Raw genomic sequence first — 27,280 nt, forward strand, 5'->3', positions numbered from 1 at the left:
AAAGTCTCTATCCTGGTCTCTGAGGGGTTCTGGCAAACAAGTCTGGCAAACAAGTCACAATTGCGTCTTTGGAAGCAGAGTGGGTCCTTGAATGAAACAGGTGGTATCAACGAGTCTGGACCCGCACTTGTAGACAGAACCAGCAGATGTTTGTCCTTCCGCTTTGGTACTGGCATGACCGACAGAACTGGAGGATCTTTCATTCTATGCACTTTACTGCTCATGAAGGTTCCCCAGACCTCAGTGGACACGGGGAAGGAGCATGTCTCTTCTGGACAGTCCTCGACGGGGATCTGTCCTTAGAATGCCCTCTATTCCCACGGCAAGCCCTAGATGTAGAGTCTTTGGAGTTAGGTACCGGAAGCTTGGAGGGGCACTGCTTGTCTGTGGAGGCCAGAGTACAGGGGAATCTCACTGGCCTGGTTTGGAGAGAGGCCTCACAGCCTTCTCCACCAAGTATTTCTGCAGGTGAAGCTCAGAAGACTCGAGTTCTGGATAAGGACATGAGATAAGTACAGCTCTTGCGGAGATATGCATCTCACCCAGACAGTGGAGGTAGCGCTGATGTTCACTGCTGATAGGAAAGGAGTGTGATGTTCCCCTCTGCAATCTGGACTGATATATCGCTGTATCACTGCAATCCCTCAATCCTGGAGCCTGTCTTGCACTTGTCCTGCTGTGTGAACACCCAACTCCTGGGTCAGCTCATTCACAGCCTCCTGCAAGCAAGCGGCTCTTACCTTAGTGAATGAGGGATTCTGGCTAGCCACTCATGGGATTATGCAATGGTTTGCCCCCCCCCCAGCCAACATCCCCAGTCCCAGATGCAACCCTAGGAACTGCCGTTTTACAGAGTTCAGTGCTGCCTACTGGACTCTGCAAACTCATTGGTTAGTCAATTTATCAAAGAAATTGGTATGTACCAGCTCAGTCACTCTAAACAAAGTCTTTACACACACACACTCTAACCACACACACTGCTTTAGATAAAACAAATGTAAGTTTATTAAGTAAAGAAAGATTTTAAGTGATTATAAACCAGAATAATGTCAGATTTGATCAAGAAGAGATAAAAGCAAATCACATTCTAAACTAAGATTAACACTTCTAGTAGCCTTACAGTCTTAGTAGGTTCTTACCACAGAATGGTTGATCAGCCCCCAACCAGACTCCCCCCCATGAGCAGTCTGTTTTGATGTTATCTTATAGAAGTATTGCAAGAGAGAGCTCCACAGACCAAAATGCCTCTTGTTTTAACAGATTCCTCTGCCACCCCCCTGGGGTCAGGTGACTGGCAATGTCCAGCATGGCTTTCTTCACTTGAGTCAAATAAGCCTCACTTTATCAGACGCTCAGGCCAGTCCATTGTTCCTGTCTGTATACCTCAGCGAGGCATGAACCCTCACTCTGCTTCGTGTTTTCCAGGATCTATTCAAGCTAGGTGAGACATGCATTTGGGAATATCACATGGCAGAGCTTCATAACCACGCGTCTGACATTGCAAGAAGCACACCGTCATAACAATAATGTTCAGCATGTCATGAGCATTCCAAAAACATCTTACATGACATACTTTGCATGAAACAATACAGTTTCACAAACCACACCCTAGAGGCTGTATATGGCAAGGACGAGATGCAATTCATGAAGCCTGGGATTCTGGGTATAATCTCAGACCCAAGCAGGGAATCCCCAGGAAGGGGGTAAAAAAGGGCAGTATGCTAACTATACTAATAAGGTAAGAAGGATAAAACTATTTACAATTGTATTTACAGGTTCTACAAAGGAGCTGAAGGAAGGGAGGACACAGGATTCCAACTCAGGCCACACGGTAACAAGGAATTGAAGAGGTGTCAGCCCACACTGCCTTATACCCTCGGTCGGGAGCACAAGGAGGCTACTGTGCACGTGCGGGCTAGCAGACGTTGCTTGGAAGAATTTCCAGACTCGGGCATGTGATGCATGTGTGGACCAGCAATCGAAGAACTATAGATTGTCAGCCCCTGCTGGCGACCTCGGAGCTCCTTTGTGGCCATCCTCACTGCAATCAGGACAGGTTGGGCCAGGCTGGGAGTGGACAGTGGGGTGGACTGTACCAATTAAAGCTGCATTCCAAGTGGCAGAAGTGCAGGGTGTTTTGGGAGGAAAGGTTGCGTTCAGACACTTGTGCTCTTTACCATGTGGTGAATGTCCTCATCTATGTTAACAATTACTCCAGCTGGTTCCAGGACTGACTTGCTCCTTGCTTATCTTCTGACTGCCTCGCTGACTTCCAAGTGACTTAGAATCATAGAAGATTAGAATTGGAAGGGACCTTAGGAGGTCATCTAGTCCAACCTGCTGCTCAAAGCAGGACTAACCTCAGCCAAATGATCCCAGCCAAGGCCTTTTGTCAAGCCACAGCTTAAAAACCTCTAAAGATGGAGATTCAACCACCTCTGTAGGTAACCCATTCCGGTGCTTCACCACCCTCCTAGGGAAAACGTTTTTCCTAATATCCAACCTAGACCTCCCCCACTGCAACTTGAGGCCATTGCTCCTAGTTCTGTCATCTACTACCACTGAGAAAGCCTAGCTCCATCTTCCCTGAAACCCCTTTCAGGTAATTAAAGGCTGGTATCAAATCCCCCCTCATTCTTCTCTTTTTCAGACTAAACAAGCCTAGTTCCCTCAGCCACTCCTCATAAGTCTTGTGCTCCAGCCCCCTAATCATTTTTGTTGCCTTCCGCTGGTCTCTCTCCAACTTGTCCACATCCTTTCTGCAGTGGGAGGCCCAAAACTGGACACAATACTCCAAATGTGGCCTCACAAATGCTGAATAGAGGGAAATAATCACTTCCCTCGATCTGCTGGCTATGACTTATCCTGCAGCTCATCTTTGTGCCCCAGCTAGCCTGCCCCATTGCTCTAGTCTAGAGCAGTGTTTCTCAGCTGGTGGGTCACGATCTCCAGGGGAACCGGTGGGGTCATGAAAGGCAATTGAAAGGGGTGTCAGGAATCTTTTAAAAATTTATAACAATCTAAAGCAAAGAAAATATGGCTTCCCCATTCCTTGTGCAACCTTCCCATTCAAGATCAAGTATTCTTTGTCAACCTCCCAAACCAAGCAGATAAATCAATTATACAGGCTTAGCACTGATATATATCTATCAGTCTTTTACAGTAAATGTAAGGGGGTTCATTAAATTTTTTTCTTTTCTTTTACTTTGACTGTGGGGTTGCCAACCTGAAAAGGTCAAGAAACACTGGCCTAGACACTGATAGCTCTTGCCAGAGTCATCAGATCTTACTCTGCTGCCCACTCCCTTCTCCCATTATCACCATCTCCCCATCCTCCTGTCTTCCTCTTGTACCATTCAACAATTTCTACTTCCTCCTGCTGCCCTGCCCTTCCCCCTCCCCCAAATACATCTTCCATCTCATCTCCATCAACATGTGCCTCAGCCCTCAGCCTCCTTCATCCCCCAAATCTCACGCCCCTCCTTGCCAAAGCTTCTTCCTCTCTAATTTCACAGTTACCCCTACCCTCCCATGCTGGGACTAGATTACACAATACAGAGGTGTGAAGAGTCAATGTGCTAACATTTATCCTTGCACAACACAGTGAACTCCGAAAGTGTACACAGAAATGTAAGCAGTTTTGGGAAAAAACACAACATATTACGTTATGAGAATTATTTGGTTTTATTTCAGTAATGATATTTTTTAATAGTTTCCAAATATCTGTAAGACCAGCTTTAGGGATAGCAGCAGAGCACTGGTGCATATGAAACCAGTGTCACCGCATGTCAGCCATGAACATTCCGAATGTCCGTTAGTGGAATGCAGATGGCAAGAGAAGTTGGCAGAAAGCCAGCTAGTCTGCTGAGCATCCAAGGCATTGCAGCGGCAACATAGAATGGTGCAGACCAACTACTGATTAAGGGAGCTACTGGAGTCGTTACCCAGCATGCAAGTCTAACTAAATCATCCATTTGAGCTTGATTTTCTCTGGGTTTGTGCTGCTATTCCTCTGAATATTGGCATAGGCAGATTCCAGCTCTTCAGCATACTGTCCTTTTGACATTTGCCCAGGTGGAACGTTTCATTCCTTGAGCTGCTTTCACTTCGCTCCATTCCAGCTTGATATCAGGAACCTCTTCCGTAGGCTCTGGCTCCTTCCTGATGGCTCCATGAGGTGAAGCAACCACAATCGGCAGGGCGCCACACTCCTCACGGAATTCTACCACGTAGAGGCTTTTCTTATCTGCTAAGTCCTGGTGGGTTTCCTGTTTGAGGGATTTAAAAAAAGATTCTATAAATGTCACAAGAAAGAATAGAACTGGGACAAGTTTAGCTTATTTGATCTATCTAAATAATTTCCATTCTGTATTTGTCTCCATTCCAATGTCGAACATTGTTTGCCTGTTTAAATGGTATAAGAAGAAAAAGAATGTTTTAGATATGGTATGTAACTAAAGAAGTGACTCCTTAGGTTCATGCAAGTGTATGTAGAACATCCAGTGACTTTTGCAAATAGTGGGGATTCTGCTGCGTGCTTCTGGTACTGATGTCATAGTCCTAGGACTGATTTGCTAGCGCTCTCATGTCATTCCCAGCAGTACTGCTTTCTATAAAGGCTATGTTAGGAACGGGCTGGCCCAGCATGAAGGCATGCGACATGTTAGTAACAACGTTCAGCAACAACATGTATCAACATCCCAAAAGCAATGTTTATTACACGGGTGACAGGGTAGAATAATCCTACACTGCCAGGAACAGACTGAAGATTAGTTAAATTAAATGAAGATCCACCATGAAGTAGATGTAACAGATGGGCAGGTAACTGGATGTTAGATGTCACATGGTAAGTTTCTCAGGGCCAAACTACTCTTGCCATTAGCCTGAAGATGGAAGGCAGTTTAATAGAAATCTTGTTGCTTCAATAATACCAAAGTAGCTGCGCCATCCACTGCACACAATTTTCAAGGTAATAACTTCTTTTATTCAAGGAACTTCTGTTCACTTGATTTTCAATCTCTCCCCTGCGATTAAAGCCTCATTCTTCAGAATAGGTATTCACTTATAACTGCAAACACCATTGCTGCCGGTTCAGCATACCAGAAAGAACTAATTTAGTGAACATGTTTTAAAGCAATGATACACCAAACGGACTTCTCTCTTTCCTTTCATGCAAGCACTTTGCTACTTTTCAGTCCTAGGAGCACATTTCTAAAACTGCTTCAGGAAATAGGACTCACGCTCCTAAATCACTAGACATTATTACAACTGATGGATAACCTAGAATACCATTGCTTAAAACAAAGCTGTAAGAAGCACCTGCAATTCTTTAACTAGATTAGCAACAGATTAGAGTAGAAAATGTGAGAATCATATATTTGCAGACTACATTTAAAATGTCAGCTGATTATGTACTGGACTACAGAACTCAGGATTACAGCCTCTTTCCAGCTATTTTGCAGGCACCTTAGATATATTATCAATAGAAGCAATTATTACATTCAGTACACCAACTGAGAAAACCCAGCATGTGACTGAAGGAACAACAGCAATAAAAGTAGGATTAAGGCTTTATCTATTTGTTCTTTTTAAATGTCACTGACAAAAGAAAATTAATCCTGCAAATTCAGATTTCCCTTGAGGCACTTTATGGTTGAATGCATAAGAGTTACTGATGGACAACTGTAAGTGACTAATGACTGCTGAGGGGGTGGAAAGAAGAGATTGAAATTCCAACTCTGTTTGCTCCTGGAATTGTAGAATTCATTTGAACTTTATTCCTGTTTGAACCTAGAATTTACTCTGTGCTAGATCATGAAGCACTGAAACACTGATTATATTCCACCTTCTGAACTAGCAAATAAGGCTGCAAGTATGCATTGTAAAATTTACCTGTTGTGCTAATCCCTTAAAAAAAGCTTTGGTGAGGTTGAGTAAATTGCTGGATCCAGAAAGCTTGGCATACATGTCTTTAATCCCAATTAGTTTGCAGATGGTAATGATGGCTCGGTGGCAATGAAGACCATATCCTGGAAAAAGTTAGATGTAAATGACATTACGTGAATGCTAGTAAAATTATTATAACTTTAATTAAAAAAAAACTAGGACACCACAAACTAGTCAGTGGTATCTTAAAAATGTCCTGGAATTAGATTGTAAGATTGAAAGCATTCAGAATCTTTTGATGGTAAAATACTGCAAATTTATTATCTTCTACATTCTTCCTAGTCATGTTAAGGTAAAAAAGTCAGATACTTTCTATATTAAATACACCCTACTGAAAATACCAGAGGGAGAACACAAAAACCAAAACAATAAAATCAAGCACCACCCCTGAATTATGGGTAAAGATAAAGAATGAAAACCTGCAAACTAACTTCCTTGACCAAATGGCTCACATCCCTGGATTCTTTACAAACATAAAAACCTATCAACAAGAGCATGAGACTAATATAACCCTTCACTGACCCCAGCGATGATACATAAAGATTAAAGAGATGTTAACATGACCCCTGTATTTTGTCACAAATGGTCACATGCTACAAAACGTGGAAGGATCTCAGGCCAATAGTGGCTACAAATGTAAAAACTAGAAGCCTTGTCTGATATTGATTAGGAAAGCAAACAGAATATTAAGCAATATCAACAGAGGAGAAGAACACAAGAGGACATGCTAGTATTTTACAAAGGAATACTAGAGAACATCAGAAGGTGCTTGCTTTTTGGCACTGCACTACTGACAGAATGCTGAAGAACTGGAAATAGAAGTGAAGAGGGCAACATGGATAATAAAGAATTGGAAGTCTGGGAACAGAGAAGGAACTATGATGTGATTGGAATAACTGAGACTTGGTGGGGTATCTCATATGTCTGGGGCACTGTCTTGGATGGATATAAACTGTTCAGGAAGGACAGGCAGGGGCGAAAAGGTGGAGGAGTTGCATTGTACGTAAGAGAGCAATATCACTGATCAGAGCTCCAGTATGAAACTGGAGAAAAGCTTGTTGAGAGTTTCTTGGTTAAGTTTAGAGGTGAGAGCAACAAGGGTGATGTTGTAGTGGGCGTCTTATAGACCACCAGACCAGGAGGACGAGGTAGATGAGGCTTTTTTCAGCCAACTAATGGAAGTTTTCAGATCACAGGCCCTCATTCTCATTGGGGACTTCAATCACCCTGACATCTGCTGGGAGAGCAATACAGCAGAGCACAGACAATCCAGGAGTTTTTGGGAGTGCTGGGGACAACTTCCTGGTGCAAGTGCTGGAGGAACCAACTAGGGGCCATGTTTCTCTTGACCTGCTGCTCACAAACAGGGAAGAATTGGTAGGGGAAGTAGAAGTGGGTGGAAACTTGGGCAGCCGTGACCATGAGATAGTCAAATTCAGGACCCTGACAAAAGGAAGAAAGGAGAACAGCAGGATATGGACCCTGGACATCAGAAAAGCAGACTTTGACTCCCTCAGGGAGCTGATGGGAAGGATCCTCTGGGAGGCTAATATAAGGGGGAAAGGAGTCCAGGAGAGCAGGCTGTATTTTAAAGAAATCTTATTGAGGGTGCAGGAATAAACCATCCCGATATGCAGAAAGAATAGTAAATATGGCAGGCGACCTGCTTGGCTTAACAGAGAAATCTTCAGTGAGCTTAAACACAAAAAGTGTTACAAGAAGTGGAAGTTTGGACAGATGACTAGGGAGTATGCAGAAGTGAAATCAGGAAGGCCAAAGCACAATTAGAGTTGCAGCTAGCAAGGGACGTGAATGGTAATAAGAAGGGTTTTTACAGATATGTTAGCAACAAGAAGGTGGTTGGGGAAAGTGCGGGCCCCTTACTGAATGGGGGAGGCAACTTAATGACAGATGATGTGGAAAAAGCTGAAGTGCTTATTGCTTTTTTTGCCTCTGTCTTCACAGACAAGGTCAGCTCCCAGACTACTGCACTGGGCGGCACAGAATGGGGAGGAGGTGAGCAGCCCTCAGTGGTGAAAGAACAGGTTCAGGACTATTTAGAAAAGCTGGACACACACAAGTCAATGGGGCCAGATGCAAGGAATGTGAGAACGATAAGGGAGTTGGCAGAGCCATTGGCCATTATCTTTGAAAACTCGTGGTTTCAGGGGAGGTCCTGGGCTATCGGAAAAAGGCAAATATAGTTCCTATCTTTAAAAAAGGGAAGATGGAGGATCTGGGGAACTACAGACCAGTCAGCCTCACCTCAGTCCCCAGAAAAATCATGGAACAGGTCCTCAAGGAATCCATTTTGAAGCACTTGGAGAAGAAGGTGATCAGGAACAGTCAGCATGGATTCACAAAAGGGCAAAATCTGACTAACCTGATTGCCTTCTATGATGAGATGACTGGCTCTGTGGATGTGGGGAAAGCGGTGGATGTGATATACCTTGATTTTAGCAGAGCTTTAGATATAGTCTCCCACGGTATTCTTATCAAGTTAAAAAAGTAAGGGTTGGATAAATGGACTATAAGATGGATAGAAAGCTGGCTAGATCATCAGGCTCAACGGGCAGTGATCAACAGCTTGATGTCTAGTTGGCAGCCGGTAACAAGCGGAGTGTCCCAGGGGCCAGTGCTGGGGCCGGTTTTGTTCAACATCTTTATTAATGATCTGGAGGATGGGGTGGATTGCACCCTCAGTAAGTTTGCAGATGACACTAAGCTGGGGGGAGTGGTAAATACACTGGAAGGTAAGGATAGGATACAGAGTAACCTTGACAAATTAGAGGATTGGGCCAAAAGAAATCTGATGAGGTTCAACAAGGACAAGTGCAGAGTCCTGCACTTAGGACAGAAGAATCCCATGCACAGCTACAGATTGGGCACCAACGGGCTAGGCAGCAGTTCTGCAGAAAAGGACCTGGGGTTACAGTGGACAGGAAGCTGGATATGAGTCTACAGTGTGCCCTTATTGCCATGAAGGCTAATGGCATACTGGGTTGCATTGGTAGAAGCATTGCCAGCAGATTGAGGGAAGTGGTTATTGCCCTCTATTCGGCACTGGGAGTATTGTGTCCAGTTTTGGGGCCCCCACGACAGGAAGGATGTAGACAAATTGGAGAGAATCCAGCAGAGGGCAATGAAAATGATTGGGGGTGGGGCAGTTGATTTATGAGGAGGGGCTGAAGGAACTGCGGTTATTTAGTTTGCAGAGGAAAAGAATGGGGGTGGAGGGGGGAGGGGGTGATTTGATAGCGGCCTTCAACTACCTGAAGGGGGTTCCAGGGAGGATGGAGCTAGCCTGTCCTCAGTAGTGGCAGATGACAGAACAAGGAGCAATGGTCTCAAATTGTTGTGGGGGAGGTCTAGGTTGGATATTAGGAAAAAGTTTTTCACTAGGATGGTGGTGAAGCACTGGAATGGGTTACTTAGGGATGTGGTGGAATCTCCATCCTTAGAGGTTTTTAAGGCTAGGCTTGACAAAGCCTGGAATGATTTAGTTGGGGTTAGTTCTGCTTTGAGCAGGGGGTTGGACTAAATGACCTCCTAAGGTCCCTTCCAACCTTAATCTTCTATGATTCTATGGGTGCTACAGCTCCATGAAGTGTTTAGTAAAATAATAACTATATTGGTCTATTTGGATAGTAAACTGTGGGGCAGGGATTTACTTACTCTGTTTGTACAGCGCAAGCACAATGGGGTCCTGTTCTTGATTGGTTCTTAGGGATTACGGCAATAAATAAAATTAATAATAATAATTTCCAGAATTTTTTTTTAAAGGGTTCAGAATTAAACTGTATATAATTTTGTAGGGTAGAGGGAAGACCAGCTGCTTTAAAGCTATGGGAGGGTTAATATCAGGTCAAAACCAAATGGGCATGATCTTAACGTTGAAAGTGCTTTAAATTTAAGGAGAATTGTCTTTATGCAAAAGACCACCATATAGATGAGGCTTCAAAAATTAATATTTAAAAAAAATGCTAAGTGGGTGCATAGGAGGAAAACACACACAAAGAAAAACAAGCTGAGTAGTTGGGTGGATGGATGTAAACATTGTATTGATTCCACTGCATAATTATAGTGCATTAGTGCTAATTGCAAATGTTTTACCAAGACTTCCTGTATTTTACTAAAAGATTTTTTTTTTTTTTTTTTTTTAATTTTGTGCTAGTTCTCCAGTAAGACTGTTTCACATGATTTTGGCCTATAAATCTTTAAAAGCCTGCCTGTGATAGATTAAATGCATTTTATTAAAAACCTGGAAAGACAGCTCTTATAGATTATGCCACTCTGAGGGACAGTCTTGTTGCTGAATAAATGGAGAAAAAAATCTATTACTGTACTGCAGGCTTTACTGTACTAACATTTTCTTTTTCTTTTAACCTATTATTGGAAAACAAATTATAATAATCGGAAGCAATTTTTCTGCCATTTGAGAAAGTATTGATTTTATGCTTGAAGACAATCAAGTTTTAGATACAATTACATCTGAATGATCTTTGAAAGAATATTAGTCATTTTCATTTGTTAATGTCCCACAATATTCCATTTCTACTGCTTTGCTTCTTGTTTTATTCCCCACCTTAGTCAAAATAGCTTTCTGTAGGTTTTTAATGGATGAAAATCATAGTCTTGCAATTTTATACAATCAACTATTGGGCCAGATTTGTTCCCAACATAAACTGAGCACAAGTATTCCATCTGCAAAGAAGCAGCTCTGCAAGTGTGGGGAACGGATGGGCTCTGGAGAGCTCCACATCATGTTATTACTTTAATTCAGTGGAGCCACTTAAAAGAACAGCATTTAAAGGAGCTTAAATACTACTGAACGTTTTCACATGCCAAACAAAGATATATAGTTAGTCATAAAAGGAAGCCATCTGAAGTTAATTCCTGCTAATAAAATAAACTCTCAGGGTTCTAAATAATAAAACGCAAGTATAACATGTTAATGGAATAAACTGTTACATTCTCTGGGTAACTAACTAAATAGAGATAAGAAGATAAGAAAATAGTGGAATATTTTAAAATATAACAAGTGCATTTGCATTTAGGTTTTAACTGTCTCCATAATAAAGCTCTCTCTAACCACAGACTTTTGATTGCCTAATATTTACTGTTAGGCTATGAGAAACAGATGTTACATTTATGTTATAGCAAATACAGTTATGAAGATAACTTAGCTAAGGAAAGTAAGAAGTTAAGAGAAAAAACTAATATACACAAAACAATATGAACTTAGTTTTACAAATTTTGTTCTAAAAATCTCAAAATCTTTGTCTTTGTGACCATTTATTGAGAGAAATGCTGTAAATTAGTAGGAAAGAAGTTTCTAAAGTACCTCATCAGCTTTAATAATGTTATAGCTTTGGATTTAGTTCCTGTAGTACCAAACATGGGCTGAGGTAGGATATGAAAAGTAGGACTTTAAACGTCTATAGAACCCCAGAGATACCATTAGTTTTTATGGCCAAGGAACCAGCATAGACATGATTTGCAACACTGATTTACAACAACATTCTGATAATTTAACTAGATCTATACATTTAATATTTAATAAAATATCTAATATTTTAAATGTTAAATTAGAATTATACTTCTAATTTAATCCCAAAAGGGGTTGTACAGAACACAGTAGTGACTAGTATGAATTTTTTATGCAACATTGAAACTGCTTCAAGAAACATGACCTAGACCAATCAGTTAAAAAACAGGCAAGAGGATATTGTTTTCTCTGGTGAAGGATACTTGCTTATACATGAATGTTTTGTGCAACTAGAATTGTTGACATAATACAAGAACAAGATACAACACAAATGCTATAACTGGATGAAATGTAAAATGAATTCTTGTGTATTCTAAAAAAAATCAAAGAGAAGTAAATGTCTTTTTGGGTAATGCTTCAGAGCAAAGAATGGATAATGTATTGACAGAGCAATAATGACATCAAACACTTGTTACTGCAATCAGAGATGCTGTTTGACAGCTGAGGGAATACTAAGAGTTGTGTAGCTGTGCTATTCACATTCCTTCCAGGATGAAATGTCACATGGACACAAAGACATGAGAAACATCTTGGAATCTTTGTCTTTCTTCTACCTCTCTAAGGACATAAAGTCAGAGCTAGTTTTCATAAACTGTGTGCTAAAACATATTTCTTAATTAAGTCTTTATTTCTAGTATATTTTCTTCTCTGTAAATTGTCAATAAATGCTATTTTTGCTTACTATAAATAGACTACGACTTTGATTTTTATAACTGAATCTAGAATTCTTCTAGAGAAGTGTTATGGAAAGGTTGGTAGAGGTACCATTCTAGGGTTAGGAGGGCTAAATGACCCAAAAGTACAAAGCATTATGATGGATTCATGATCTCATCCTATTTGGGAAAGAACAGGCCACGCAGTTTGATGTGCGACATGGGCACATGTATACATTTATGGGGAGATTTTTAAGGACACAGATGTAAGTATGGCACCCAACTCCCACTGTCTTTGGTTTTTTTTAAAGATCTCCCCCTTACATATGTATATATGACTGGGTAGGGTATCAGCCGGACTTTGAACTACTGGAAGACCATTTCTGGAAGAAATATTAGATGGTGAAAAGGCTGGGCTTTGTTTTCCGATTTAGCATTCACAACACAAGAACACAGTCATCTGAGAATAATGCCAGTTTACTAGGGGCCCATGCTATTTTTGCTTCTGGGTATGATACATAAATGCTGCACTGCAGAGCATCCTGGAAAGGAGATTGTGATGCTGATAAACCAAGTGCCAATTCTGGCCTAGGCCATAGGCATTAGCTGAGAAGTGACATACTCATAGCTGGAAACTAAACCAGCTCACCTATATGTTAGCTTTGTTTAAAATAAGTATTAGTCTCATAAGAAGATATTTAGTGTTTAGACTATACGAAATCCTTGTAAATTGCTGCCTGCATTAATCTCACTTGTAATGTCATATTCCACGCTATAAGAAAATGTGTAAATTTTGCTTTATAATTTTAAAAATGTCTGCTCTGAACTTGTGAAGCCAGGAATGGGGAATCATCCCCTCTTCGCATTCAGGAGGCCTATCAAGCTGAAATAGGCCATCAAGAAGCACTATCATACCTTGGAAATGCTACATGCAAGGGAGTTTGTCTCAGATTGGAAGACTTGGGCTGTCAGTGCTGAGCTGTGGGGCGCCAGCTGTAGGCTTGCACGCAGCTGACAGCACAGGCTGCCAGCACCGGGACGGGGAGAACTGCTGTGAACCCCACTTGGAGTTGACAGCCAAAAGCTGATGTAAGTAACACAGTGTCTATGTGGACACTGTGTCGCCCTAACTACATCAACATAAACGCTATGCCTCCCGTGGAGGTGGAGTTAATATGTCGGCATAGTGGGCCACTTAATTCAGTGGAATCAGCATTATAGTGTAGACACTAACACAATTAGGTTGTTGTAAACTGCCTTACGTCGACCTAACACTGTAGTGCAGACCAAGCCTGAATGTAAAAGATAAAACAGGGTCTCAAGAGAATTTTTCATTTCTTCGCTGTTGAACTCTTATAGGGCCAGAGACTCTAAACTGAAGTAAGAGGTCACCCAGGTTTATACCAGGGTTAGCCTTGAAAGACATTTCAAATTGACAGATCACTACAACTCTGTCACTCTTAGAATCTGGATTGCAGCTCATTTATGTGTCTATGTTTGCTTGTTTTAACCTGTAAATAACTCACTTCTTTTTCCTAGTTAATAAACCTTTAGATAATTTATTACAGGATTGGCTACAGGCATTGTCTTTGGTGTAAAATCTAAAGTACCAACAGATTTGGGGAAAGTGACTGGTCTCTTGGGACTGGAAGCAACCCAAATGTGGTGTGATTTTTGGTGTAAGTGACCATTTATCATTAAATCCAGCTTGCCTGTGTGGCAAGACAAACTGGAGAGTTTAAGGAGATTGTCTGTGACTCCATGGTAAGAGTGATCTAGTGATCCCAGGGTTCACATTTGTTATTGGGTTGGTGAAATCAAATTATAGAACATACCACCAGTTGGGGTGTCAGCCCTGTTTTTGGCAATCTGCCCTGAGGATGGCACTCATGGTTATGAGCCACTGCAAACAACATGACAGAGATATGGAAGGATGTCTTGTTTTGTTTCTTATAGGGAGAATCTAATTGTTCCTAATGAGCTTTACACTGACATTTTACATTAATAATGGCATTGGTTATTGAGACTTTGCTCCAGTGTTTAGTTCAGTAGCATTATTGCAGGTCTTTGGATATTTTTGCTTTAAAATACTGCAAGGTATGTTGAGATTTCTTTGTGCTGACTAGCCTGGAACACTACAGGGCAAATTTTACTTATTTATAACCTTACAGTCTCATTAAAGTCAATGGGGCGGTAGGAATCTAAATGCAGTGGAGAATTTGACTTTATATCTGCTGTTCTATAAATAATAATCTGACCAGCATTAAGATTTTACTGTCACACTAACAGAAGTCTTACTGAAAAAAATAAAAGCTTTTCACCCTAGAAAAGTTGCTGAAGATTGAGGCCTGGTCTACACTGACAATGGAGGTCGATGTAATGCTACTTACATCGACCCTTAAAGTATTCATCTCCACTGGTATGCGAGTTCCGTCGACATAAATTGCAGTAAAATTTGACTTAATAAAACGACCTCCGCAAGTGGCGTAGCACTGAAATTGAATTCAGTGTGTCGAATGGGCATCAGTGTAGGCATAGCGCAACATAAATCGATGTGATTGGCCTCTGGGAGCTATCCCATAATGTTCTATTCTAACTGCTCTGCACATTCACAGTCTGCTGCACTGTGGCCATGTAAACAGGAAATAGCTCCTCTCCTCAAGCCCCAGGAAATTTTGAATTCCCATTTCCTGTTTGGTCAGCGTGGAGAGAGTTTGCCAGCATAGCTGATCATGGTTACTGCACGCCTCAAACATGCTCCAGCCTGGAGCCGACCTGAGGTCTTGGATCTCATCGGTCTGTGGGGTGAAGAGTCTGTTTTGGCTCAGCTCCGAGCAAGCAAAATAAATTTGGATATCTATGAGAAGATCTCACGACATGATGGAGAAAGAGCACAACAGGGACGCGCAGTAGTGCTGCGTTAAAATCAAAGAGCTGAGGCATGTCTTTGGTTATATCCCCTGTCCAGAATCTTGTACCAGCAGGAAAAAGTGATGTGTGTAGCGGTGGGGCTGTGTTTCCTCATACTTGGTGTGCTTAAGCACTGGGTTCACCCCGGAAAAGGTTATTTATGTGCACAGGGATGCTGTAAGAATCCTCCATTCATATCTACAGGAAGCTTTCGTGCAGGTACTCTGCAATCTTTTGCAGAAGGTTTCTTGGGAGGGCAGCTTTATTTCTTCCACCACGATAGGACACTTTCCTCCGCCACTTTGTTATTTATTGTTCAAGCATCATTGCAGAACACAGCATAGTAACATAAGGGCCAGGCCTGTAGCCAGATGCTTGCAGCAAATCCTCCCTTTCTGCCTCTGTGACCCTCAGCAGGGTGATATCACTCATGGTTACCTAGGGAAGATAGCACACATTTACAGTATATGCCCAAGAAAGTTTTTTAAAGTGTGTGTTATTGCAGAGCCGGGGATGGTTTCTTGGTTCAGCGTACTGCAAGTCCCTAAGCAGGATGTTACTGCTATGGCCCTTGACACAGAGCTAAGAGCATGGAGAATTTCATTATCTGACAAACTGAACATGGACATGGACAACAGGAAGGCAGCACAGAAGTATGAGTGTTCAACACAAGAAGAGATGCTGCGTATAATGCGGTGTCAGTCAGACATAGTGAGATGTCTGGTTGAGCTTCAAGAAGCTCAGTGGCAAGAGAGACTCCGTCTGCAGCCCCTGCAAAACTCTGAGCTAAATGCAGTCTTTCCTAGCCCCCACCCGAAAGCAGTCTACGAGGAGGTTGAGCAGGGTGCAGTACATGCTGCACTCCTCGCCAGTTGAGGCGAGCAGAAAGAGGTGATGATCCCTTTAAGGAGTGGGGATGTGTGATTCTTTCCTGTGTGCACAGCCAAAATGGACTCTGTACCTCTGGCCCCAGAAAATGCAATTGGAAAATTCCATTCTATTCCATTTCCCCCCACATGAAGGATCACCATTGAAGAAAGTACAGCTTTCCAATTCATTGCTCTTTATTTATGTATTGATTAAAAAGGAAATAAAGGGAGGAAGTGTGGGGGGGGAATGGATTGGAGGGGGAAGGTTGTGAGGGAAAACATACGGCTTCACATTTCATTACTGTTTACTGATAAGAAGGGAATAAAGGGAAGGGGAACGAGGTGGGGGACTGGAATGGTGGGTGAGGGGGGGGAACTGGCTCAGTGGGGGATGGGTAGGGGATGCGAAGTGAAAGCAAAGCACAGATAAGCAAGGCACATTACTGTTGTGTCTCGTTGCAAAAGCGGGTTTTCAATGCTGCCCTGAGGCGCAGTGCTCCACGATCGGCTCTCAGTACTGCAATGGCATCTGGCTGCTCAAAATTTGCGGCCAACCTATCTGCCTCCACAACCCAACGGGAACTTCTCCCCCTTTGTCTCACAGACATTACGGAGCACACAGTAGGCAGAGGTAACTATTGGAATTTTTTTTCACTGAGGTCTAACCTAGTGAGCAGACTTCGCCAGCATGCTTTTAAATGTTCAAATGCACATTCCACCACCATTCTGCACTTGCTGAGCCTATTAAAATGCTCCTTCTCACTGTCCAGGTTCCCAGTGTAGGGCTTCATTAGCCAGGGGAGCAATGGGTAAGCAGAATCACCCAGGATCATTATTAGCGTTTTAACATCGCCAATATTTATTTTATGGTCAGTGAAAAAAGTGCCTGCCTGAATCTTTTTGAACAGACCTGAGTTCCTAAAGATGTGCGCATCATGCACCTTCCACTGTGTCCTCCACGTTTCCCAAAGTCACTACCCTTCTTAGCAGAAGTCTATTAATGGCCCGGCAAACCTGAATCACAGTTTCTCCCATAGTGGATTTACCAACTCCGAATTGATTCCCAACTGACTGGTAGCAGTCTGGCATTGCTTGCTTCCACTGAGCAATGGCCACTCTCTCCTCCACTGTCAGAACTGGTTTCGAGTGAGTATTTAGGAGTTTCAGGGCTGGTGAGAGCTGTCCGCAAAGTTCAAACAGAGTGGCCTTTCGTATTCAAAATTTCTGCAGCCACTGCTCATCACCTTCACAATGATGCGATCCCACCAGTCACTGCTTGTTTCCTGGGACCAGAAGCAGCGCTCCACCAACTGCAGATGGTGTGTGACAGCCTGCAGCAAACGGGAATTGTTTCGTTTTATGGCTTCTAGCAAGGTGAGCTCTGTAACATCACAATTTTCAGCACTGCGGCTCCTGTCTCGTCCCTGAAAATACTGCAGAATAAGTCTTGAGGTGTTTGTGATGCTCACAATAATAGTGCAGAGCTGAGCGGTCTCCATTCCTCTCAGGCAATGGCACGCACGTAGCAGAGACTGAAGGGTTTGAAAAAATGGTGCAAAAAGGAGATCGTCTGTTTATTTTGGACTGGGGCAAGAAGGGGGGAGAGGAATAAATGTTGCATCATGGGAGGATGACAACCTTCCCAAAAGCCTCTGCGGCTAGTCACACTGTGGGATAGCTACCCACAGTGCACTGCTTTGCTTATTGACCCAGGCATGGCTAGTGGGGATGCAATTCCCTGACGCAATGAGCGTGGTGTGATCATGTTCCTCCGACTTCTAAAATTCGATGGGTGAAAGTCTATTTAAAATAAATTGACTTCACTCCACAGTGTAGACATAGCATCTAAAGTTAGCATGAGGGTAACAGAATGCATGTTATGTTAATAATTTTGCATATTATCAACTGTAATAGTATGCCAGTAAAGAACAAACATGTTAGCTACACAAAATCAAATGGTACTTGCAAAGTGTCAGGGCACCAGCCTAATAAAGTTATTGTTAGTCTGTGAATATTGATGAAATAATTAAGCCATTGAACACAATGGGTGCACTGTGAACCATGTTTTCATCTATTGGTGGTATTTTTTCACCTTCGAAAGCAGTCAAACAACTCATAAATTATGTCCTTCCAGATGAGGTCAAGTCTATGCCTGAAACTTAAAATGTGGCCTTTACTACCAACGTATAACAAAATTAATGTTTGTTTGTTTTTAAAAATAGAAGGTACTTAGAATATAAAACTGAATATGCTGAAAATAAACAATAAGCTGAACGGCTGCATGTTAAAATGGTAGGAGTTTAAACAAACCCCTCCTCAAGGTATTAATGCTGCAATCTATGTTAATGAGAAATCGGCACATATGGCTGGAGTATATCCAGACATGCTCAGTGGTTGGTATAAGTACACTAGGTCTGGGAAGTAGGTAAATCATGAGAAAGAACGGTTACACAACCTATGATAAACCCATGGTTCTTCAAAGCGGTGCAGGCAGTGTGGATCCTGCCAGTAGGTGTGCATTTTAAGAGCACATAAGGTGTGCACATAAGAGCAGTCTTTTGAACAGCAGCGTCTGTTGGGGTTTCACATGCCCTGACCTCCTTGTGCTCCTGGCAGAGGGCATGACTCTCTTTCAGTTCCCTTGCAAATTGAAGCCCAGGTTAGCTGAGGTCTCAAAGCAGAGATGGAGGGCAGATTGTGGGACCCACACTAACAACCACATCTCACAGAGCCACAGTTACTGTAGCATAAGCTACCATTTTTTCTTCTGGCATGTGTGAGCATGGATCTCCAAGCAGGTCTTGGAGTTCTTTCTGAATCAATCAGTTATAAGAAAGGGGCAAGGCGGCTCCCAAAAGTGGCAGCCTTTAGATTGGGAGACATGTCAGAGCCAATGCTCCCATCAACCCTATGGCCTCTGTGAAGGCACTGGGTGTGCAGTGGAGGAGGGTGACAATGGGTGGCCTCTGGTATACTGGGGTCTTTTTCTTGGTCAGTATTTGGGTTGTTAGCCCCAACAGTAAGATGTCATCCTCTGCTGGGGCTGGTATTTATATGGTTTTTGGTTAGGAAGCCAGTATTCCTAAACATCTAAGACGGGCACAGCCCTTGAGTCTTTCAGCACTTTGTCTGTTTTGCTGCTAAAGATCACCCCATCCCTTCAAAGGGCAGATCCTCTCTGGGGGATTGAACCTCTTTTTATATACTGGACGCTAGACCCATTGAGGCTCGCCTCATGATGACAGCTATGGCCACTGACCTCACAGATGTGCCAGATCGCGGCCATGATTCTAGTGACCATTTGGCCCACTCATGATTTCTTTTAGCTTCGCTCTGTTCTCCAGTGAGATCTGAGACAGGAGGGGAGGTCCTTCCTCCCTACCCAAGTGAGGAAGTTCTATTTTGCAAACAGCACCTGGTAGTTTGCAACCCCGCACTGCAGTGAGGCAGAGGAGAATGCTTCATGCCCAAAGAGGTCTTTAGCCTTAGGCATGCCCTTTGCAGACTTTGACTTCTACTGCACTGATGATACCACTGGGGATCCTGGGTTTGAGTGGGCCTAGAAATGTTCAAAGCCCTTCATGACATCCAGTATCCCTTCTCCACTCATTTAGATGTGAGTGGAAGAGAGGATGGTGTTTGTCAATGTCTCTTTGACGGCTCATATATACCATTGTTGATAGGGAGGGTGAGCCATGGTGGAGTTGTAGAGCTTAGCGTATCAAAAGGCTGGTGGGTTTCTCCTGGATGATTGTGGTTTCAATGTCCAGGGTGTCTGAAATATGGGACAGAAGATCTTGAAATGCCTTGAATTCATCAATTCTCAGCATGGGGGCTGGTGTCATGGTCTTGTCAGGTGATCAGGCCAGGTCCTGGGGTGGAGATGTGGGTTGCTGCTGTCTCTCCGCTATCTCCTGCTTAAGTGGAGCAATGGCCAGCTCTTGTGTGGGTGGCCTAGCTAACAGGATCTCCTTCTCTTCTGGGATGTGCAAAGGGCAATCTGCTCCAGGACACATGCACCAATGGTCCCCAATAAGACCAATGTGGCCAAAGCAGCATATTGTGGGGTACTGGCATGATTGAAGTTGGTTGGCCCACTGCCACTCAGGCCTTATCTGTGACGCTCTAGACGAGGACCCCCTCCTTGGGGTCACCCTCGAAGGTTAGGGGAGAAGGATACCTGCTTGATGCCAGTGAGGAGTAAGTCAGCAAGGGTGAAGAGGAGCATTTTTCTTCAATTGCTGGTGCCAGGGAGTGACACAGCCTCTGCACTGGTCCTGGGGCTTGCCACTGCTTTGGTGAAGAGGACGTCCCCCCCCCGAGACAGATTCTTCCACCCGGAGCTCCTTGGCACCGGTTGGTATTGGTCTCTTGAATGTTTTGTCTTTGGAGAAGTAGTGTTTTGTACCCTTCTTACTGGGTGATACTGCAGGGTCTTTATGTTGTTTGATTTGGCCTCTCGCCATCAGCCTTTGTGTCATAGGCTTACATGCTGCACCTGTGGTGGAGGCTTTGTTGGTGAACCCTTTTGCTGCTTTTTTTTTTTCTGCCTGATCCCAGAATGTGGTGTGTGTTCCAGGGATGCAGGTCGATGTCGATTCTAAGTTCTGCTTTTGTGGTTTCCTCTGGGTTTCCTTTGGGTCCAAAGTGACTCACGTGGATTGTTCTAGCAGGTGAAACTTGATCTGAGTGTTTCTGGACGTGCGGATCCTTGAGGACAAGGACTGGGATAAGGCCGTTCCCAGGCAGGAAAAGCACTGGCTGTGCCTGTCAGCTAGGGGGATGAGTTGATCTCAAGATGGGCAGGAACCCTGATGACTTAAGATTCAGATATGGCAGCTAGCATGAGGCCCCAAACCCTGCTGTACCGGGGGTACTGGACAGTTTTGCTTCTTTGTTTTGGAAACATCCAATTTGAGGAAGAAGAGGGGTGCAGACAGAGTTTCTTCACCAAATTAGTGACAAAAAGGAACACGTTTAGAAACAGAGTAGCAGGTTGGACATTCACCAGGTGCTGTCTGACTGGATGGTAAGAGGACCTGAGGAAGGGTCACAGCCACCCTGCCCTTTATGCCCTCACATGGGAACACGTGGAAAAAGGTGTATGCGTGGCCCTGATGAACACTCCTATTCAAAAGACTCCTGTCTGACATGCATGAGGCACATCCAAATCTTAAAGAAGAGCAGCAATATGCCATCTTAAAACATTTCAGGAGGCGGCTCAGGAGAACACCCACCAAGGGAGGGGAAAGGGGAACAAAACTGGGATAACATGTGACCAGAACTCAAACCGAGTGGGTAGGGCCTACACTGGCGCTAATGGTCTCTTTTGCTAATCATTTTCTGGTGGAAAATGATCCTAAACTTCAGCCACCATCAGAGCAGCTCCCGCACCCAGATAGCATGGAGGAGACCCTGAGAAACATGGAGGGAGAGAAAATTGAGGTAGTTGGAGGAGAGGGAAATTGGAGACCGAGAGGAGGAAGAGGCAGAGATGGTGGAAGGGAAATAGTACCAGGAAGAGAGGAGAGCAATGATTTAAACATACGATAGTGACATGGCAACGACTGGTAGTTCTAATGCATGGAATTGGCAACCAATACCAGTTAAAATATGATGAACCAACATCCGGTTATAACTTTATGAAGGAATTACAGCAAAGAATAATTAACTTCAGTATGTGCATTTTTCCTTTGTCAAAGGAACGATCTAGTAACTAATGCTTAGAACCAGTAACAATCTGGTAAATAATGCTTAGAAGCTTCAAGCCATTTTTTAGTTACCTTTGTTTTGCTTTTTCATCCGGATGGTTGTTTTTTTAAAAGTTGATGTAATATCATGATAAACTGAAAATAAAAATAATATTGTTAAAGTATAATTCTCTAAGAATTATTCAGTTCAACTAAACCACAGGATTATCAGTATAAACAGAGTCCAGAATTCTGAAAAGGAAATCATAGCTTACTCTCTTTGAAACAAAATTAACAATTTACAACAGCAAATATTACTGCACTATCATATAGACAGAATCAACTTTCACTTGCAAAATACAAAAAGTTTATAAGCTGGTTATGATCCAACCCTGATTTACACAGTGTTTATATATGGAGCAAACTTACCTCCTTCCTGGGATTTAGGTTTAGTGGTAACAAATAAAAAGACCCAAAAAACCTAAAAACCTTTAGCCTAAGATTTCTCCCCAAGCTTGGCTGTTCCTAGGGTTTCCTTGCAGGTTATCCACTCTCCCAGTCCTTGGGTTGCTTTATTCCTGAGACACAATCCAAATTCCCTTATTTCTTGGCTGGAGCTAGCTGGATACATTAGACCTAACCTCGGAAGGTATGTCTCCACTGCATTTCAAAACCTCTGACGGTGAGTCTCAGCGTTTGGATCTACAAGACTTGGGCTTGCAGGGCTCACACTAGGGCACTAAAAACAACTGTGAAGATGGTTGGCTTGGGCTGGAGCTCAGGCTCTGAAGTCTGGGACGGAGGGTGGGTTTCAATGTCTGAGCTTTAATGTCTACACCGCTGTACATAAAAATGATGAGGGGTATGGAAAAGCTTCCATATGAGGAGAGATTAATAAGACTGGGACTTTTCATCCTGGAAGAGAGACAACTAAAGGGGATATGATAGAGGTCTATAAAATCATGACTGGTGTGGAGCAAGTAACTAAGGAAGTGTTATTTACTCCTTCTCATAACACAAGAACCAGGAGTCACCAAATGAAATTAATAGGTAGCAGGTTTAAAATGAACAAAAGGAAGTATTTCTTCACACAACGCACAGTCAACCTGTGGAACTCCTTGCCAGGAGATGTTGTGGAGGCCAAGACTATACCAGGGATCAAAAAAAGAACTAGATTAGTTCGTAGAGGATATGAATTTATCTAGTCAGTGGCTAGCCAGATGGGCAGCGGTTGCTGTTTGCCAGAAGCTGGGAATGGGCGATCATTTGATATTGTTCTGTTCATTCCCTTTGAAACACCAGGCATTGGCCACTCTTGGAAGACAGGATGCTGGGCTAGATGGACCATTGGTCTGACCCAGCATAGGCGTTCTTATGTTCTGTTTTTGGCGCCGCACTGCAAGCCTGAGTCTAAAGACATGGGCTCAGAGAGACACTTCCGTGGTTTTAAAATGCAGTGTTGATGTACCCAGAGCAACTCAGCATCTCTAGGTAGGATTTTAGTAACTGAGCTAAGATGGTTCAACAGAAGAGCCCTATGTTGCTATGCAGGTCCTAGAACTGCCAGCTTATTACATGACCACCGACTATTGCTGTGGAATCATTACTGGTCACAGAACAAACTCAAAGGGGACCTTCATCATTTTATTTTATTGACTTAAAGGGACATTGTAAACACGTCTGTCTGAATTTATTCTTAATGATACCTGATACAAACAACACCTAAGATTACTACAATTGAAAGAGAAAGATTTTTCTATAATGTTTTTGTTTTGTTTCCTTGGAGCATTTTGCAGTGCTTGATGTATAGTCCATTACTTCTGTTTGCAAAAGCTTCCACACAACATACTTTGGAGAAAAACATTTGTTAAAAGTAAATGTTATTGGGAAACCATAAAAAGAATGGCAAGGGACTCGGGGAAAGGAGTTTCAGCTGAATGTTTATATGCCAAATGCTCCTCCCATTCTTATTAACTGGTGCATCCAATTCACCCTCAGAAAAGCCTGTTATCCCTCTCTATCTGTGACAGGATGGTGCACAACTAGGTGTAGGGAACTAACAACACTGATGTCACAGGTGCCAGACTAGTAAATAGCTCCCGTGTCCTAGGCTTAAAACTCGGTGTGGCGCCATTGCTGATCTTTTCCTATTATAAAGCAAGACACTTAGTGAGGTTTGCAAAAGGGCAGTCTCTTTGTCCTTGGATTTACAGAAATCAAAGGTTCGTTTCACACATGCAAAGCTCACTGACATTAAAGAGGGATGCACACATCTGAAAAAAGGCAAAGTTTCTCCCTAACCAGGAACAAAAAATATGAGAAGAGCAATAACTGAAGACACTAATATCTACTCCATATGAAAAACCTACACTGAGAAAGTTATGGTTGCACTGTGAAGCACTCAAAAGTCTGAAAGTGCAAAAGTGAACTCGGCCTGTGCAATCTTCATCCTGCCTTTGTACACATACAGTAGGACTGTGGCTTTCAACTTTTCCAGACTACTGCACCCGTCAGGAGTCTGATTTGTCTTGTGTACCCCCAAGTTTCACTTCACTTAAAAAATACTTGCTTACAAAATCAGACATAAAAATAAAAAAGTATCACAGCACACTATTACTGAAAAATTGCTTACTTTCTTGTTTTTACAATATAATTATAAAATAAATCAATTGGAATATAAATATTGTACTTACATGTCAGTGTGTAGTATATACAGCAGTATAAACAAGTCTTTGTCTGTATGAAATTTTAGTTTGTACTGACTTTGCTAGTACTTTTTATGTAGCCTGTTGTAAAATTAGGCAAATATCTAAATGAGTTGATGTACCCCATGGAAGACTTCTGGGTATCTCCAGGGGTTGAGGACCACTATTCTAAGGTACGTATTTTCATAATTTTGCCAGCACCCATGTACTATGTACAGCCTTCATGAGATGTAAGTCAAGGACAAGACAATTACCTGCAATGTTAAGTTAGGCAGCCTATAAAGACTTGTGACAATTTTTCACTATTACGAATATTTTAATATTATACTTTGTTTGTAGAATGTGTTGTGTAAGAATGATTTATTCTATACGGTTATACCAATGTTTTTCACTGACTGTTTGGTATAAATAGAGCAGTACACAGTACTAGAAGACACTACACATGCTTTCTAACTTTTAGATACATTATACAACATTAAATTGTATTATTTGAGAAGCAAAACATTGAAGTCTGCTTTGTGGGCTTTGGCTTTGATTATTTTATATTTGAATATTTGACCATGCAACATTCATGTTCTCTTAATGGAGTTTTCTGTCTAGAATTTCCTTAGGTCTTTGAAAGAGAAAGCAGAAAATGAGGAAGAATGATAATTTGCTTCACACTAGAAGACTCTGAAGCCTGGCTTATTGCAAAGCAAAGGCAATAGCTCACTTGAATGCTATAATCTAGAACTATTTGTCTGGACAGCATGGGAATTCCTTCCTGTACACTTCAGGAGTTCTGCTGGAGGAAGTCTCTCTCCTAAGGTGGCAGGAGGTATGCATGAGGATTATTTTTCTTCATAATAATGCCCAGAAGCCCCAGTCAGGATCAGACCCACTGTGCTAGCATGGGACAAACACAGGGAATGACACTCTCCCTGCTGTGGAGCTCATCTCCTCAGAACTTTAGTTACTATGGAGCTACCAAAAAGCATCAAAAGCTGAGTTCCTCCTGCCCTAATGCCCCAGTTGCCAACATTCAAGCTCTTCCAAAGGCATGAGAGAAGGGATGGGTGATTTGCTGGGGAGCATAGGGAAAAGCGGGGTGGTAAGGGAAGGACAGGGGCCAGCAAGTCTGCTAGAGGAAGGCAGTGGCTTATACAAGGTGCAGCACAGTTCAAATTGTGCTAGCACAGATCTACACTAGCTGCAAACTCTATTAGAGTTTTAAAAAGAGACTGAAAATCTTGGGAGGCTTTTAAGCATTAGAGATTCAAATTTTAGACGGGGGGGGGGGGGGGAGGGAAAGAAGAGGTGGGGCGAGGGGAATCTCCCAGTTTAGTGCATAGGGAACAGCAGCCCATATTATGAGACTAAGCCATGACTTCTCTGTTGACCTTCATATAATTGTTGATTTGAGATTGAATGAAAATAAAGGGTAAACTGGATATTCTTCCCAGATAATGGTGACTTCTTTTGCACAGCAGCTGGCAAGGAATTATCGGACAATATCAATATGTGTAGCCAGAATAGATTGGGGCTGAGATTTAAGACAGCACACTGAAGAAATGAAACAATACAAGTAGAATTATAATGGAATGCATTCAGGCAACAAAAAATTTAGTTAATATGTTTGCTTTTGCAACAGCTGGCTATGGGTTGGTGTTTTTAACATCAATTTGAAACTTTTAGAGAGGAGTCTAAAAAAACCTTAATACTTACTTGTGTGGCTTTGATATCGTTCTACATAGTGTAAATAGTGAACTGCTCTGTTCTTTGCCTAGAAAACAAAAAGCAAAATATTTCTTCTTACAATAATTGCTGACGTTATATTGACTGAAGTACCTCAAATCTGCTGCTGTTCATCCAAACAAAACTAAACTCAGGAAAATGGTAGCCACTTTTTGTCCACCTCAATGCCATACTGAATTCCAACAATTCTAAACAGATAAAATGTTTTCAACTAAATGGATACAGTCCCATATAGATTTATCTTAACTCAGTAACACTGGTATCAAAGCTTGGTTATTTTATCATTACTGTTTTGACGACAGCTGAGCTTGCCATTATAACATACGAGCAGGATTCATGGAAACCACATGTCATTCTACAATCTAGAGAAGACTTGAGAAAGCCACTACACTGCAGAGAACAACAAAAAGTCTATGCTGACTGGGGTGCCTGAGCATTAGAAGTCTTATATTGTAATGTGAAACTCCAATGATAAGGATATTTGTCCTAAAAACTGAACAAGAAAACCCAAACAAAAATAAAAATATATACAAAAAAGCAGTATGAAGAAAGCTATATTAAAAATGAGATTTTTTAAAGAAGTGTACTCTCTCAAATCTTCTTCTTCTTTCAAAGATACTGCAACTTTGAAATGAAAGTAACTGGGAAAAATGTATATAAAAGTTACCAGAGCTCATGAAAAATACAACATGTCAGTTGCAAGAGATAAAGTGTGTATCAATGGTCTCCAGTTTGGGATAGCCATGAATAAGTGAGCTTGAGTGTACAATGCAACAACACATTACCAGCTGTTGTATTACTAAGGTGAACAAAACAATTTATTTTGCATACAGGTAAAACTCTACTAATAGCATTAACTAAATACTGATATTTTAAAACATTTCTATATTTGATAAATTATAATATGTATGAAATATTTACATTTACTTTTAAAATTACATACTTTTTTTAAAGCTGTTATCCTGTCACTTGCTTTCCCCAGTGCAAAACCTGAGAGACATAAGCAGTTGTGTTATTAAAAAGAAATATACAGTGTAAACAGTACATACTACCCTAACCTCAGCACCTGTTATTTCCACTCAACTGAATTAGACAGAGGAAAGAAATGGACCCATAAAAATAAAAATGTAACATTTACAAATATCTAACAACTGGATGAAGTATTGTTGTATCAATCACAGTCAAGACAAGTTGGACAAAGGAATTCCCCACATCCAATCATTCA

At 42.1% G+C, this 27,280-nt stretch overlaps 1 protein-coding gene across 2 annotated transcripts in view; it reads right to left on the bottom strand.

The window, feature by feature from the left end:
- Nucleotides 1-3,660: 3,660 nt before the first annotated feature.
- The window catches only part of MRPS5 (mitochondrial ribosomal protein S5), a 134,581-nt gene continuing 110,961 nt past the window's right edge, over nt 3,661-27,280 (bottom strand). For both annotated transcript variants that reach the window (XM_067532926.1, XM_067532924.1), the window contains exons 7-11: nt 26,999-27,045; nt 26,026-26,083; nt 21,710-21,772; nt 5,893-6,029; nt 3,661-4,268 (exon numbers count right to left, since the gene is read on the bottom strand). In XM_067532926.1, the coding sequence (XP_067389027.1) occupies nt 4,044-4,268; nt 5,893-6,029; nt 21,710-21,772; nt 26,026-26,083; nt 26,999-27,045 (530 nt within the window). In that variant the 3' untranslated portion in view covers nt 3,661-4,043. The remainder of the gene's footprint in view (nt 4,269-5,892; nt 6,030-21,709; nt 21,773-26,025; nt 26,084-26,998; nt 27,046-27,280) is intronic.

Source organism: Emydura macquarii, unplaced genomic scaffold (assembly GCF_026122565.2).
Source record: "Emydura macquarii macquarii isolate MOO-44397 ecotype Brisbane River unplaced genomic scaffold, CSIRO-AGI_Emac_v2 contig_3305, whole genome shotgun sequence".
In the NCBI taxonomy this organism is placed as follows: Eukaryota; Metazoa; Chordata; order Testudines; family Chelidae; genus Emydura; species Emydura macquarii.